Source organism: Pterocles gutturalis, unplaced genomic scaffold, assembly GCF_000699245.1.
Source record: "Pterocles gutturalis isolate BGI_N339 unplaced genomic scaffold, ASM69924v1 scaffold11569, whole genome shotgun sequence".
In the NCBI taxonomy this organism is placed as follows: Eukaryota; Metazoa; Chordata; class Aves; order Pterocliformes; family Pteroclidae; genus Pterocles; species Pterocles gutturalis.
In genome coordinates, this window is record NW_010135813.1 from 28963 (window position 1) to 46821 (window position 17859).

General features: G+C 37.6%; 1 protein-coding gene across 1 annotated transcript in view; it reads left to right on the plus strand.

The window, feature by feature from the left end:
- MEGF10 (multiple EGF-like-domains 10) overlaps nt 1-17859 on the plus strand; it is a gene marked incomplete at its 5' end in the record, with an annotated part of 70021 nt that overhangs the window by 26536 nt on the left and 25626 nt on the right. Inside the window, 5 exons of the mRNA XM_010082048.1 lie at nt 3410-3622; nt 9543-9717; nt 10547-10667; nt 12947-13110; nt 16271-16373. Of these exons, the coding sequence (XP_010080350.1) occupies nt 3410-3622; nt 9543-9717; nt 10547-10667; nt 12947-13110; nt 16271-16373 (776 nt within the window). The remainder of the gene's footprint in view (nt 1-3409; nt 3623-9542; nt 9718-10546; nt 10668-12946; nt 13111-16270; nt 16374-17859) is intronic.

Below are 17859 nucleotides of genomic sequence, written 5' to 3' on the forward strand. Positions count from 1 at the left end.
AACCTGCAAGGGATCTGCTATGACAGAAAAGGTTAAGAAGCTGGCAGAAAGCAGAGTAAAAATATCTGTGATATGATTGAAAGAGTCTTATGAAATATTTGGCTTGTCTCTTAGCTGAGGAGGGCCACAAGTTAAAAATGCCTCAGTGATTACCCTTCTGTGAGGAACTGCTTGGTTTCAGAATTTTCCCGCTGTGGGCTGTGCTCTGGCAGTGTCTTGTGGGTCGTCACTTAAGTGGCTTGCAGAATTACACAGTTTGAGGTATGGTGAAGGGATGAGGAGGGAAGTTCTTGGTTTTGTGCAGATGTTTGGCAGTCATAGTAGCAAGGGAGGCTCATTTGGTTCCTCTTGAAAGTGAGGAAACTGGAGAGCTGTCTCCTAAAGTGTTTCATTCAAATGAAGAAGTGAAACTTCTTTATTTTCTGACTTGGTTGTTAAAAATTGTCTTTGGTAGATTGGAAAGATAATACAGCAAGACATCATTTTTGAAGGCAATGGAAAGTGATGGAAGAAGTGTTCTCCTGCTTATATTTTAAACAGCACACAACTCATTTGCTGAAGTCAGCAGCAGCTTAGTTGCTGGGGTCAGTCCAGGGGATCTCTGCCAACAATAGTAGGTATTATAACCATATGCACCACTCCCACGCGAGTGTTCACAGGACATGGGGAGAGCTGTGCCAGACACTAAGTGGAAAAAAATCTCATGAAGAGAAACAATTAATCCAGAGCCATTTGGATGCCAAAATTAAATTTGTGTCTGTGAAGAAACAGTGCAGAAGGTGGTAGATGCATTTAAAGAGACACAGACAAATCAGCAGGGAAATCAAAGGAATGGCCATACAAGAGTCTACATATTGCACTACATTGGTGCAATTAAATTTTTTGTCTTGGAATTTAAATCTCACTTTAATCTGAAATGCATTACAGGCTGCAGCATTTTTATCACTTTTGCAAGTCTGAGCTCACTCTTTTCCTGCAAAACAGGCTGTATTTGCAATTCTTTTGTTTTTCAAGATACTCCAAGGACAGGAATGCATCAGAAGCAAGGATGTACGTAGACCTGGTTCTTATTTCATGTCAGTGAACTGGCAAGGGAGGGAAGAGAAATGTGTGGGCATTGGCTGAGCTAGCATGTACATATAAGCAGCAAAAAGAATGGTTTTTAAAAGCACTAAGCTATTCTCTTCTCTGTGTAGCTTGAACAGTACTGGTATGAGATTTTGGTGTGGTGATGACTCCTGGAACTTGGTTGTACAGCAAAAAAAAGAGGACTCCTAGAGCATATAAGAGTTTCTAGGTGACCTGAGTTAACACAAGGGAGTCTTTATAATTGTTCTACCTAATACTTTTAGATTGATACTTGTCACCACAAAGTGATGAAGATGCAATTTAAAAAAAAAAATAAAAGCAAGGTTAAATTTTGTCTAATTTGTCTGGGATTCCTGATTGTCATTTGGAGAAAATTCATTCTCAGCTTTATTTGTGTCATTTCACTAGGAAACATTTAAACAGGGTTATTGTCTCTATTATGATGCTGCATCTCTGAAGGAAAGAGGATTTTATTGCTGGCTTCAGTCAGGGTAGAATTACGAATACCTTGCTACTTCTGGATTGAGGCAAATATTGCAGAAGCATGACATGAACATGTATACCCATTTTACCTCAGTCAGAGGGCTCTGCTAAATTCTGTTACATTTTGCAGTGCCTTGTATCACGTGCCTTTGAAATTCTCCTGTAATAAACCACCAATCATACAAAAAAAAAAAAAAACAAAAAAAAAAAAACAAACCCAAACCAAAAATACAAGCACATAAGAAAAATGGAAAGGGACCACCAAGGAAATTCTTTTATGGGACTGGGGAAATGAGCAGGTCATAAGCTGATAAAAGCATTAGTAATCTGCTGTGTTATCAAGTAATGTTTTTGTACAATTTGTAACTTGGTAAAAATTACTGGTAACCAAATTGCAGAAAATGGTATGTTCCTGATATAACCTGTTGAGTTCACAGCATACCTCAGGAATTCAATGTCAGCATTTCCTGTCCCTAAATCTTTGGGATTTAGCTGTTTTGTCTTTTTGTCTATGTTAATGTAATTCAGAGTTTATAGGATTTTTATATTGAAAAATATCAGGATTTTCCCTGACACATAAGCTATGAAATGTTGTCATCCTTGGCTCTGAGGCATGAACCTGTTGAGCTGAGAGGTCAACTGTCATATATAAAATATCATTTGATATGATTGTCACATATCAAATATTTTAAGTGCATTTAGTGCTGGAGCTTTTAGTAATGTTGTAGTAGTACTGGCATTCTGAACTTTTAACAATTCAGTTATCAACCATAGAGAAGTTAAAGCTGAAAACATCAAACTCATATTGTGTCTCTTAAATGCATCACCAAATTAAATTTCTATCCAGATACTCATTAGTAAAAGAGTTGTAAGTTTTAGAAGCAGGATACTGAAAATTGTCTTTCAGTAGTCAGGCTGGACAGCTAAACATACAGTATGATCTTTAGATTAAATAATGTTTTTCATATGTAAAAAATTAAGGAAATAAGGCTGTTAGCTAAAGTAGCTAGCTTCCAGAAATTCTGTGAATGAAAGAGAGAAACTTTGGTGAAGAAGTCTATTTATTAGGAAATATTCTCCTAAGGAGCAACAAAAATCATTGCTACCCTCCCACATGAGTTAAACTCAAGACTTTAGTAATTTTCACTTTTGTCCATTAGAAAAGTTGGAGGCAATAAGGGGTTTGGCTTCTTGAAGATTTTTTCATGTCATCCTATGAATTTTTGGAGGGCAAAATCAACAAAAAAAAAAAGTTAAGAATGAAATTCTGAAAGGAAAGGTATTCTGGAAACATAATGTATTTGGAAACACAATTAGAAAATATTGTCGTCAGAGACTGCTGAGTGTGATTGCCAGGGAACTTCCTGGCCTGATTGTCTGCAGGGTGCGGGTGCCTGCTGGCTTTTCACTCTATGGCTAAGTGGAGAATCTAGATCACTTTAAAAAGTTACATATGGATGGCTTTTGAAACAAAATACTTGTAAATTTATTCCTTCATACTTCAGGTCTGATTTAAGAGGGTTTGCTTTTGTTCTGGTTCTTGAATGTGAAGTGTAATGGTCTGTGTATGCATGTTGTCTCCTTTGCTGGGGAGAAGGCAGACCTTTTCGAAAGGAATTTGCAGAGCCAATGTTTTTAAGCCTGGCTAGCTGGACCACAAAAAGAAACCAGAGAGACAGGCACTTTTAAATATGAAATTATATAAATTTCTACTCTATTTAAGAGGTGTTTTAGACCAGTATAAGAGATCCCTCATAAACCGTATTTGCCTCAAATCTCCAAAAGCCATAGTTTATGGGAAATAAAACTAATTTCTGTTTGTTTGTTTTTCTCACAGATGCCAAGATGAGTGTCCAGTGGGGACTTACGGAGTGCAGTGTGCTGAGACCTGCAAGTGTATGAATGGTGGGAAATGCTACCATATTAGTGGTGCCTGCCTCTGTGAACCAGGATACACCGGAGAGCACTGTGAAACAAGGCTTTGCCCTGAGGGAATTTATGGTCTCGAGTGTGATAAAAAGTGTCCCTGTCACATGCCCAATACCCGGAGGTAGGCTTTACACACTTTAGCCTGTTTTCTTCTTCTATATAGAACACAGAAATCCTAATCTGAAAATATTTTTATTTTTCTAGTACTTTCATGCAAACTGAAGCAGCTAAAGACTTGTAAGAGTATTTGATGTTCCCTAACCATATCAAGAAAGAAAATATCAACCCAAAAGAGCTTCTGAATTTTAGTGCTTGCAACTATAGTTGATCTTAATATTCACTGCTGTATTTGGTCTCTGATCCACGAAATAAATGTTAGGACAAAGTGTGACCTTTGTCTAGAATTACCACATGAATAAATCATTCGCTGTACAAAGTCAGTATACATCAGAGGTCCCTTGCATATTCTGGTGTACTGTAGATGAGAAGTAACTGAACTGAAATCAATGTATTTATAGTCTTATGAGTCAGGCATGAGAGAATAATTCATTTCTCTCTATATATGTATATAAGAATTGGTGTAGGTGACCATTTTAATACAAAATTTCTGAAGCCTTACCAATTGTAAATCTAGGTTTCAAAACTCCATTTTTGTATCATTTAAATGATTTTTCTAGAAAGTTGTTAAAATCTGATCCTTGGAAATCAAGTGAAAAGAGCTTTCCAGTTGGTTTACCTTTTACTGTCTCTCCTTATTCAGGTGGTAATGAGTCCTGTTTTTTGAGTTTTGTTTGTCTTTGTGGATTTCGCAGTGTTTCAGCATATTATCAAAAATCTGAAAACTAGCTATTTGGAGACAAACTTTCAGCTGTGAGGAGGAATGTCAGATGTCAGTAGAGGCAAGCCAGCATATTTATAGAACAATTCCAGACAGCTTTCTCTTGTTACAAAACACAACTCTTCTGTTGAAATACGTTGGTCATCATGCATTCACTTCTGCATTCCCTTACACTTAATTGCATTACTAATCATGGTACCTTTGATAAGGTTTGTGAGCATAGTCGAAATTCTTGCTGTTGAAAATAGCTGTGAAAAAAATCTGCAGAAACTACTGACTGTCACATGGAATGCTTTTGTATGTTGTGTATAAGATGCACTTTTCCTCATAGATTTAAAAAAAGCCTTTAGAGAGAATTTGGTAGTAATGTTAAAGCACTCAAGCACATACGTATAAATACCTATTCTGTTAGGCCTCTGTGAAAAATTACTCTGTGGATTGTCTGAGTTGTTCAACATACCTTTCATTGACAAACCATGAGTCAGCAGACTGAATTATTTTCCCCTTCCATTCATGTGCTTTTACAGTTGTATGCTTGCACTTCTGTTTATCCCATTTACTTGAAATGTCTTTTGAAAAACTACAGAGTTTGTCATTCTTTGGGCAATGCATTTAAGACTAAATGGCACCATAATGCTGACCTATCTAGCTCTCAAATTGTGCTAGTAGACCAAATACTGTTGTGTTATGAATTATGGTTAGCTGCTTTCCTGAAAAATTGTCTGCAGACTGTTGTAGCAGCCTTGTTTGACATGAACACATTACACTGTACAGTATTTCTGGTATTACAGGGATTACTTCTGATTCATCTTCAACACAGCTGTTCCTTCATTTATACCACTGGAAGACAGCTTGTGGTCAAATCAAATCACAAATGTTCACACGTAAACAGCAGCATATGGCTGGTCTGTTTTTCGAACATTTTCCCCTCTGTGTGACAAATCAAAAGGAACCTAACAGCACTGTAGGTGCGGGAGCATATTTGCAAGGGCATAGTGATTTGTGAAGAAAACAAGGATTTTCATGACTTCACAAGTGTATTTTTCATACATTCAACATTTTTCATTGTTCCTTCTCGCTGAGTCAGGAAGTGGTTAAGACCACAAGATAACAGAAATCAAAAAGAATCTGAGTAATGGTATAGAACACAAAGCTCCCTGTGGACACTTCATGCTTTTGAGAATCTTTTGAGAAGCTGGTTGTGTCTGGCTGTCTTCATCTCACACTAAATATCAGTCAGCCAGGGAACAGCTTTCCAAGCGCATCAGGGAATATCCTCATCCCTTACTTGCCTATGACAAGTACTGTCTAGGTCGGCTGTACCCAAAGGATCTTCTTCATAGCACTAACCCATTTAGCAGCAATGTAACAACCAATAATCTCAGGGCAGGAAAAAGGGGCTACAACTCCTTCTCCAAATATGTGTCTGTAGGTCTAGGATTCTGTCAGGACTTGTAGGGACCTTGATATGGTAAAAGCTTTTTTCAGCTGGGTATGACCACTGGTTTAAATATCCTTGAAGAGAAGCTGTTGCTAGGCCTAAAGCCCTTAGTAGTCACACATATGGAAATTATTTAAACGTTAGTTAAGAAAATACTTAACACCAAAAAATGTTGCTGTAAAATATGTGTACATAGGTTGCAGTATACAAATATGTGTCTGGCCATTTTCTTCAAATACTTAAAGATACAAAAACATTATGATACAGCATAGTTCAAAAATGCATACATGTTTCTACTACTGTTTTATGATTGAGGAAATTGCATCAAAACAGCTTTGTCAATAATTCATAATTTGCATTTTGGGTAGGCTAAACTACTGGGCTTTCATTGCTGCTGTTGGTTGATGGCAGCTCCTGGGGATGAAAGGCAACCCCATCCTTGTTCTTAATTGTATCAGCAGCATTTATTAAATGCTTTGTAAAGAGTTAGACATAGACTTGAGCGATTTTCTTCTTTTTGGGCAGTCCAGAGGACAGCAGCAGGTAACAACCTTCTTGTGCCAAGAGTTTTTTCACAAATAGTTCTTGTCTATTGCATCTTTTGATATGTATGAAAGGATTTGAGCTAGAGTGGAAATTAGACACAGACTTCCGTTCTCCGTGACTGGGTGACGTTATTGATTTTTCACTTGATAGTCAAGAAAAAAAATAGAGTGAGCACTAGCTGTCTGAGACTAAGACCACATAAGACACGCTCCCTCAGTGGGGTACAACAACAGCTCTGTGAGCTGGCATGAGCAGACACGTGTGTCCCTGCCACTTTTATCCGCAGCTTATGAGACTTCCAGAAACTTGTCATTTTGAAGATCCAGTTTGCAGGAAAGGGCGAAAAAGACCTCTGTCTGCCTTTGTCAATATTGTAATTTTGTTTTGTACAGGAACGTTCTTCTAGACTAAACTGCTTTTAGACTTGATTTTGTCATGCCTTTACTCAAGTGACACCTGATGATCATCCAGAAGATGCAAAAAAGGCAGACTGTAGCTGTATATTTATCTAGAAGGTTTACAAAGGACATTGGTTACACCTGTGTTGCAGTATATGCAGTGGTTTCAGGTTGATCTCCAAGCTAAATCTGAGATGTCCCCATTTTTTTTTTTCTTGTAAACTCTTTCTGGTGGTCTTCCACCACGGCTTCACGCCTGTAGGTATGATCAACTGGGGTCATTCTATATCACCAACTAATTTGGTATAGTTCAGGCTGCAGTTAGGGTTTCTTCATTACATGAGCTCCAATGGGGTTTCTTTTGTCTCATGCTGTTTCTGAGATACATATATAGGGTTGAGTGGAATGTTATGGTGTGATACATGTTTAGTTCATATAGTATGGATGTTTTTAATGTCAAGATTAGGTCATCTTGCAATCTCGCATTTTTCTAATAGACTTGTATGTACTTGTGCAAGAGCTTTTCATGGAAATTTTATATTGCATAGGATGCTACAGAATTTAGTTGGATATTGTAATAGTGAAATACCTATATAAATCAGATGAAAATAATTAAGTTCGTCTAAGTCCTTCAAATACATGATATCAACTACCCACTGGTATTTTTTGTCTCTGTAGAGAGTAGGTTTGTATTTCCAGAAAGTGCGAACAAAGGACCAGGAATAAAAGTAGATGTACTCAACATCTCTTTATTTCCCTATCTCAATGTATAAATCTTATTGCCAATTAAGCTAGCTGCATGAGAAGACATAAAAAAGCTTCAGAAGTACTCCAGCTTCCTACATCTAATTACAAATTACAGAATACTAATTTTGGTGTCAATCAATATATGTGCAAGTATGCCTTAGTAACACTCACTGGGGGGCACAGAATATCAGTGCCTCTGCTTCATACCCAGTGCTTGCTCATGCATGTGGTCTGCCCCTCTCCTGAAAGGAAAAAAACCCAACAACGGACTGTGCTGGGATTTATGTCTTAAAAAGACAGTACCACTAATTTTATGTTTTAAAAATATTCTGATTCATATCCTAATGACTATTCAGTTGTGGATTGGAAAATCTTTTCATACTTCTGGCGCTTTATTCTTCCACTGATCAGAAACACAGGAATTGGATCCAAAATGCCACTGGGTGCCTACAGGAAGTTAGGAATAGGGAACAAATCTGATTATCTTGCTTCATCATGTGTTTTCATAATTTTGCGCATATTTTATATGAGAATAGTTCTATTTCAACTTATTTAATATATAAAATGAATATATTTATATCTGAACAAATAACCAGGACTGTTGACTACGAACACCATGAGTTTTGAACCATTTCTGCATATATCATTTAGTTGAAAAGACCTCTCCTCTCACTTAATATTTTCAAGACCCTCAAAATCTTATGGTGTCATAGTGTATGCAATAATATATAGAGAGCAGAATACATAAAGACATTTCAACCTTTATAATTCACGCTTTCCTTGATCAGCAGTAATGTTGTCAGTTGTATTCAGTGATAGGAAATTCTTAGTTTGACAAGAGTAGTCCTCAAGTCCAAGGGTAACCAATGCAACTAGTATTGCATTCCCTTGTTATGTTGCAACTTTGTCAAATAATACTGTTGTTACTTATGTTATAGCACCTAAAAGTGCAGTAGGTATTTGGTATTTTTTCAGACTTTAAAATAGTCAGAAAAATACTGAGTTCAAACACACACCCACACAAGGAGTTATCAAATCTTGCAAAGTCAGGCTCTTGTCATGGGTCATTTAATTTGTCTGGACAAAGGCACTTTTTTTTTTTTTTTTTTTTTTTTTTCCCCAGCACACTTAAAGGAACTTCAATCAGTGGCAGACAAATATCTTTAAACAGTCTTCCCATTGTAAATATATTGGGTTTAGATATTAAGGCTTTCCTTTGGTGAGACTTAAGCAAGTGCTTTGTCTGCCAGAGTGGTACAGAGCACCCCATTGTGTCCACTTTTCCAGCACATATATCTTTGCACAGCTGATGATGTCCATTTGTTATGAGGCAACAGCTGTCTGACTGGCCCTTCAATGAAACTGCTGTTCCAGGTAGGGACAGCTGGTCTGCCACCAGGTATGGCTAACATAGGGGAGATACTCTCCAAAAGGTCACGGCACTGATGGTATATCTGTCTTCTGCCCAGTGCAAATGATTTTATGTCATTCCCAGAAAGACGCTAGTTGTCCTCTTTTCAACCAAAGATTTAAAGAAAAGACCATACTTGCTACTCATTGGGTGCTATGTTATTATTTTGTGTTGGATGCCGTGCTATTTTACCAAAGCATCATATTTCTCAGAGAATATGTTGCTGAATTTGAGCAGTGTTATGAAAATGATCCCTTTCTACTCGGGGTGGAAAGCTAACAATACATTTTGGGGAATTCAATGGTTTCATCACCTTAATATTTGGAAACATGGATATGTATTTTACAGTAAAAACTCTGTTTCAGATAAGTTTCTTTTCAATTAGATATAGAAAAACAATACTACTTCTATTTTTTTCATGTCCTCCCACAATGTCCCAATGTTTTATGATGTTACATTTCTCATCTTAATTGGCATGCATTTATATATACATATACAGAACCCTTTGCTTTGTGGTTTGGGGAGTAAAACCATCTCTATGCATAGCATGCAAGATCCTTTATGCAACCTATCTATAACAGCATTTTGTTCTGTGGAAAAAAAAAATATTGGTGTCACATTTAGTCCTGAATTATTTATCCTTTCATCCCCTCCTGGCAGCTGTCATCCTATGTCTGGGGAATGCTCCTGCAAGTCCGGCTGGTCTGGTCTCTACTGCAACGAGACATGTTCCCCAGGATTCTACGGCGACTCGTGTCAGCAGATCTGCAGCTGCCAAAACGGTGCTGACTGCGATAGTGTGACTGGAAAGTGCACCTGTGCCCCTGGATTTAAGGTAAATGAGTCTCACTTTCACAGGCCATTTTCAACTCCACTGCCTTTAGTTAAGTGCCAAATTCCTCAAGATGCCAAAGTGTCCTTTCTCCACCACTGTAAAAGAGGTAAGGATATTTGGGTGCTACTGGGTGTGTTATAAGACCCCGAAAAGGCAAAAATTGTGATTGGTTATCAGTACTGAAATTAATCCATTTTAAGAAAGAAAAGTTAGTTGCTTTTTAAGACATTGATAAGCAGAAGGGTGTGCTGTTGAGGTGTAAATAAAGGGAGGAACAATAGGTTTCAGTCATTATCTTGATACACCAACACCTCATGGTCCATCTAGACAAACCCTAGACAAAGTAATTTGTTTTTACAGTTGTGGAAGGATTATTCTGTGACTTTTACACACATTTGTTGTTACTTGTATGTTGGATGCTAGTCTAACATTTTACAGTATGACTGTTCTTCTAGGAATAATAACTGTGAAAACTTCAGCCAAATTAATTAATAAAAATATTTTACATATCCACATTATTTTCCATTAAACTACTGTCTTATTGTGTTTTGGTTTCTGAAAATACTCTCCATCAATCTAAGCAAGTGCTGTTAGGTATGTGACCTGAGCTTTCACAGCAACTATTAGAAAACTAATGCTTTCTATAGACTTAAAATGCATGAAGGACTCCCTCTCCTTTTAATTCAGGAAAACTTAGTGACAGCCTAGGACAGTCATGGGCTGCATGTTTTCTGGTATTTGTAACACCTGAGTCAGTCTAGGTCATTTATTAGTTGTATTGTCTGAACCTCCTCAAATAGTTTTTAGATACTGCTTTTGTATAATTCAGGGTGCTGCTTGTGGTACTCCTTGTCTTCCGGGGACGTACGGCGTAAACTGTTCATCTGTGTGCAACTGCAAAAATGAAGCCATCTGTTCACCAGTAGATGGTTCTTGTGCCTGCAAAGCAGGTAAGTGTCTCTTCAGATTAATTTGCTTTTTCTGTAAAACTTGAGTTTTGAAGTAGAGAACAAGAAAGAAACTTAATTAAAAACAAACCACCTTGACGGCCATATCACTAGATACTTTATGGTTCTGCTGCTCTGAGATGCAAAAACTAGGAAAACACCTCAGAGAAGGGTGCGCATACCTCGTGTTCATGTTTCCTTGACATGGTTCTCAGCGGGCTGGATACTGTGGCTGGATAAATTACTAGTGTTTACCCTGACTTGGGCCACCACTTGTCTCTTGTGGCAGTGCTATGGTCTGATCTGGTGACAGCCTTCCTAGCCAAAAGATGTAGCTCTGTTTCCCCTCAGCCTGAGTGAGCATCACCTCTGGGTGCCACCCTCACCCTGCACAGCATCACAGAGGCACAAACTTCTTCCTGACAGTTGAGCACTGATGTTGATACCTATTGGCAGTTTTTTCTATTGGAATACTCTTCTCCTCAGCAATTCTCTGATAAAGCCTTGCCTAACCCCCTTCCCAGCCTGTGCCCTCTACTGTTCCCTGCTTCTGTGAGAAACTTTCTGACTCTCTCAGTATCAGTACGAGTGGACTCATACTCCTCAACCCCTCTACCTGGCTCTGTCTTCCCAGTTTTGATGATCAGCGTACATCCACCAAAAACTGTATGTGCCTGCTCACCTCTTCATCTCCCAGTAGCACATGCCTTTGGCTGGAACAAAGATATCTCCATCATCCTCCAGCACTGGTTCTGCAGAGATCTCTTCCCATATAGAGGTCTCCAGGTCCCTATGGTGTTCTTTTTCAACCCAAAATATGCTACTAAAGTCCAATTAAAGATTTGGTCTTGCAATACACCTGTTCTCTTTTTAATTTCTTCTGTGAGGAAGGATTTAAAGTCCAGTGTCCCTCAGCTGTGATGCTGGGCTGCTAAGAAAAGTGGAGCAGGCTGTTGAATGCTGCCAAGCTTATCTCCCAGCCAGCCTATGTTGTAGACCCCCCCGTCTAAAATTTTTTTTTCTAAAAATACAGAAAGGTTGAAGAGTTACCTGGACAAACAGTCACTAAATTTGTCAGGGTCTGATACTATTAAATCAACTGTTTAGCAAATGTGGAGAGTTTCCAGCTTCTAGTCTTGCCAGAGGCAGTGGAGCTGATTTAACTCTGTTAAAATAGCTAAGTAGCTACTGCTATGTAGGCTGTGAGGAAAAAACTGTTTCTTGAGCCATACATAATCCTATCTTCTTGTGCATCGTGCAGTTTTAGTCATATTATGATGAAAAAGGACAGCAAATGGTGAAATTAAACTAAACCCAGATACTTTTCATGTAAATGAAGGAAATATATAAATCCTAGAAAGACACTTGAGAGAAAGTGTCTCAGTTTTCTAGCTAGTATACTATAACATTTTTTCCTGAAATGACCCCTAAATTCGAAGTTATTAAGCCAGGGTGTGAGGCAGCTTCATCCCAATACATGTGTTTTGCATAATCTATTGATCAGGCTCAGTGCAGAACTATTTTTCCCTTTGCTTACTGTAAACAAGGTACAGAATTAGAAACCTGTCTTGTGTCATTGCTGATGATAACATATGACTGGCTCATGCTGTTTGTATTGTATCCAATAGATGATCACGTTTCAAAAAAATCTATTTATATTTCTGCCTATCCAGTGCGCAGTCTGTGAATTGTTGCTATCAGGCATCATCAGTGGTGAATGCTGCATTTTAGAACCATTTTCCATTACATTCTTTTTTTGTATTTGAAGTACGGAAATAATCTAAAAAGTCTTCTATGTATCCTTGGAGAAATCCAAGTTATGCACTGCTTTTATGTTTTCTCTTTTTTTTGTGTTAAAACCGTATTTCAGAACAGTCTGTATTGAACACTGGTGGAAGAATTATGAAAGCAGCAGCTTAAGACTGGGGAAAAATATTCCTCATTTTTTTCAGTCTATGCCTTAAAACTTTCAGTATATTTAGTGCTTCTCAGTGGAATTTCAAGGTGTCTGTTTCATTTCAGATCTCCCATCAATTGCTTTTGTATGTTGGCACTCATCTGCAAGTGTGTGCTGTGCACAGATGTTACAAGGTGCCCTTGAGCACCCTTGTTCAAACCTGGACAAGTCCTCAGCTGAAACTGCTGATACTAGCCTGTAGTTAATGTTACCCTGGTATTGCATCTCTCTGAGAGATGCCACATGGTAGACAGAGGGAAACGTCCCCAGAGAGGAACGGGGGAAAACCTGATTAATTTGTCACTTTAATTCTTATTTTTGGCAGGTTGGCATGGTGTAGATTGCTCAATAAATTGTCCCAGTGGTTCCTGGGGACTTGGCTGTAACTTAACTTGCCAGTGCCTTAACGGAGGGGCTTGCAATGCTCTGGATGGAACCTGTACCTGTGCCCCAGGCTGGAGAGGAGAAAAATGTGAACTCCCTTGCCAGGTAGTTTAATAATTTCACTGAATTTTGCACTGTAGGACAATATCAGGCAGGAGGACACTCCTGTCATTCTTCTGACTTCATGGGAATAAGTCCCTAAGGAGGACTGCACTTGGTAGCCCATGTATGACTGGGTTTAAGATCAGGGACATACACCAACAATTCTTCTGGAAGAACTCCGCTGTGCAGTGCACCACAGCACACAAACAATGCCTACATAAAACGGAGATGCACAGATTAACACTTTTTCTGCTTTCACACTTTAAAGCTGGACATAAAACTTTTCACCAACCCCTTTAAAATTTATTGAAAAACACAGAACCAAGTTTTTCTCTCTCTATTAGCATCAGATGCTATCCAAACTGCTTCTGTTAAACTACTTTAAGTAAAAATGATTAGAGAAAAATGTACCAAAATTATATTCCGCATCAAACAACATACTTTTAATCAAACTAGCTTATATCTACGGTACAGTATGAATGAAGAACTTCAATTCCTTCTCAGTCAGACATGGGAACACTTACTACCCAATCCCATGACAGGTCTTTGCCTTTCTATTGGAGCTCTGACTTCCACCATCTTCCAGACTTTGAGAACTACAAAATAAGAAATTATTTTGTTGAGAAATACACGCTCCTCATCAGTTCTGTTCCATCTTGTAATCTGTAGTTTGGGGAAGCCAGAAAAAGATATAATTTCAACATTTAAGAAATGGTAAAAAGCTGATTTATTAGGTATCTATTTGGTTTCAATTACGTTCCATACACACAAATTAAATATTTTGTGAAAAAATGGGGTTTTCTAGAGTCCATCTTTTCCAATGAGGGACTTCAATTTTCTAGGAAACTTTTAACAAACTTCATGTTTTTAATAAACTTCTTTCTGCTCTCCTTTTCCTTTCCACTGTATTTTTCTTCCCTTCACAATACCATCTGCATAGAAGGTTGTTGGTTTCACATAATTGTGAAGGAATCACCTGAACTGAACATAAACCTTGTAAATTCTCCTCCCATAGCACATTCAAGCTTCTGTCAGTTTGGGCTAGCTCTACTGAGCAATAACATGATAGGAGTAGCTGAACTGCAATGTAAAACTGGAAACCACACCTTTGTTTTGAATGAATTTTTTTTCTTTTGAACTGCTCTCAGAACACTCAGAAGTGAATATTTGGGGGTTGTTTTGGTTTTAAGATGAGGTAAAGCATACACTGATACAGTGAGTAAAGTTGCAAAAAAAAGCTAAAATATTCTGGAAAGCTGATTAGAGTACCATCTGTGCACGTTTATTCAGTGTTTCTAACAATGAATCTCCATCAGAAGACTAATATTTCTTTTTTCTAAAGCAGCTTTGTTTATCACTTAGTGTCTGGTTCTGAAGGATGATGAGATCTCCCAAACTCCATAAGCTCCTCTAAAATTGACTTGTTAAAAAAGATAGGTATTGTTTCATGGCATTTACTTCACTGTTCCAAATTCGGCAAATAATGCTTAGAAGCATTTCTGTATCAGACAATTTAGCATGCCCGTTCTTGTTGTGTTGCTCTCTCTATCTCTGTCTGTGTCAAATGATGTCCATAAGCATTTACATATTTCAAATGTATATTCTGCCTCAAAATTCCAGAGCAGGACAACAAACAGAAAAATAATTCAAATGTGCCCAATGTTGTCAGGTTTTTTTTCTTTTTTTTTTGAACAGAGAGTTTACTTAAATAAAAGTATTTCAGTTTGTTTCAATAACTTCAGAAAATTAATATCACTGTCCAGATTGTTACTCAAGATTTGACTGAAGTTTGGAGCTATTTAATCCAAATGCATAGCAAACTAAAAATACTGCTTTTCAACAACATATTTGAGGATTTCCTTTCTTTACAAATGTGATTATATGCAAAGGAAATACTTCATCTTTTCTTTTTCTCTATTTAAAAATGTATTGTTGAGATGAGCAAAAGGCTCCTTTTACTCAAGTAATGTAAGATTTTGTTTTACTTTAGACTTGAAAGACTGGGAATTGAATAGCTAAATCCTGTGGAACTTGGTAGAAATGTAGGCATTAACATCAAAGAAGAGCAGATGAATTTTCATATGGGTTTTATTCTGATTTTTAAGGTGACTGAGACCAATTTTTAGCCTCGGATTTAAATTACTGAATCTTAAACCTGACATGTTTTTGCCTTTTTTGCTTTTGCTGTGGGTAAGTCCAGAAGTATTACCTTAAATTATACTGTTTTTTTCCCATGGTTTTTAATTTGGTTTTTACACTTTTTTTCCAAAATCAATTTACTGTTGTACTTTGCCTTGTTTTGAGAATGCAGTTGTAAAGTTTTTGCTCTTTTCAGTTTCTCTGATTGATTTTTAATGGTATTACTCCCAAATGTATGAGCCACCTTCTATAGAAGAAGCAGAAAAGGCAAATTTAAATGTTTAGATCTAGTTCCACTAAAATAATCTGTGCTCTTTTGGCAAAGATGAATACACCAAGAGGGGTGTTCGGCTTGTAACCTTAATCTCTCTTGTTGGTTCAAAAAATGTTGCATAGCCAGAAAATGATTTTGTTTTGTGCACTGTCTCATAGCCAAAGAGCTTCTTTTCTTAACAGAGCATATGCTGTAGTGCAGAGGGAAGGATTTTTAATCAAAAGAAAGTGATACAGTTTGCAGTGTTTATGCAACAGACTTCACACTGAAGACATATTTTAATCTAATGTTTTACTACTCTTTTTTTATAAATGTGGCTTTATGTGATATTCTTTTTGACCAATACATAGAGAGCTCAGGGTCTGAGGCAGAAAGGAGCCTGAATTGCTTTCCCATCAAGGGACCCCCAGGTCCTGTAGTAGGAACTCAGCTGTAAAGGGAAATTAGAGGGACAGTAAAAAGCTTTCATTGCAGCCTCTGACAGCATAGGTTAGTGTGTTCAGAATCACCATCTCATGGTCCATTAGTCTGGGATTTTTTAAGAGAATGTAATTAATTCCTCTCTTAAATTAAAGAATTAAAATGTAGAATGCTAAAATGTTCCAAAAGCTGGAAGTGTTTCATGTTAAGAACGTGGATTATGGATTCAGGAAAGATCTGTGGTTGCTTTTTGAGGCAGAACTGTCCAGAAGTTGTTCTCCCCTAACTCCCAGTTGTCATCATCTGTGGTTTGTTTTTTTGTTGCCACAGGACGGCACATACGGTATGGATTGTGCTGAACGCTGTGATTGCAGCCATGCAGACGGCTGTCATCCCACCACCGGTTACTGTCGCTGTCTACCAGGATGGTCAGGTACAAAAGAGACTGTCATGAAGGACAATGAGAGTTTCCACTATGGTGGGGCTTGTTCTTGCCTTTCAGTTTTGGGGGCAGAGCAGGAGTATGTGGTGTTGGAAGGAGAAAAGGGCCAGTTCTGTGGCTGCTGTGTCCCTTCTGTGATTCACAGGCATGGAAACTTTGTCAAGCATGGGATCCGCAGAAAACTTGGAACAGAAGGGGAATCTTAAAACTTGGGTGCCTCCACAGTGTGATTCCTTATGAAAGTAGTGAATAACTAAATATTCAAGGTTGTGCTGGCACCTTTGGTAAGCAAAACACCATATCCAGGAACTCAGAAAACTTTGCTGAGGCAGCCAAAAAGAGGATAAATTGTGCAGAAGCTGTGCTGCTATTTGATTTTCTCATAGTTTTAAAAAAAATCAGTTTATCTGCAGATATTTTGTTCTGTATGAAAATTATTGTATTTTTTTCACCGTTTCTCCAGCATTTTCATTGTGGTTTTAAGAACTATATATGTTTAAATATTAATCAAAATTTGTGTTTGACACTGTTGTTGCAGTGTCTTGTTTGTAGAAAGCAATATTTTTTGAAAACGTGATGAAACTATGCAGAAGGGCAAGCTATCATCAAATGTTCCCTTTGTGTCTAGGAGCTAGTTTTAGTTCTTGCATAGATTTCTAAGCTCTAAGTGTTGGGAAAACACTTACCTCTTCAATAAGGGTTAATTCACAATATAAGTTTGCCCCTCTCAGAGTGTTCTGGACTTTGTGTCTCACTGTAGTTGCAAGGGTCAGAATTCATGTCACCCATCTGTATGGACTCCTTCCACTTAATAATAAGAAATCTTGAATGAACAAAGCGTGTTTCTGCTGTGAAAAGAAAGGAGCTTTTTGTGTGATTTCTGATATAACCTAGTATTATTTATTGTCCACTCACTCATTTATAAGTTAGTATTTTTCATAATTGACTTGCAGGTTCATGATATAATTGTGTTTTTTATCTGGTGCTTCCAGACATAGTAGATGTAGGTGAGCAGACAATCTGCAGAAAATAATTTATTTGACAAGTTTAGCAAATCATTGTGCTCACAAAAGTTTGTGTAGAGCTTATGACTTCCTCAGATACAGTTTTTATTGAGTTTTTTCCCAAACTTTGATTTTTATATGTTTGTTGGGTTTTTTTTTCTTCCTATCTCTGTAAGTGGATAACAAGCATAGAACAAACCTTGATTGTGCTTGAACTCACGTATGGGAAAGGAGACAATGTTTGCCTTTTGTGAATCTTATTTCGTATTCATATTTAGAAAGGAAAATTATTTCACTAAAAAGAGGTTTCATGCATGATTATAGATAAAATTGAATAGCTCTCCCTGGATGATGTCATCACAACAGTGTGTCTAACAGGCTAGTTTCAACATGTTAATGATGTCTAGACACACAATATGACATAAACAGCATACTTTGCATTATACTCAGCATCTGGAAAAATCCTCCTCCCA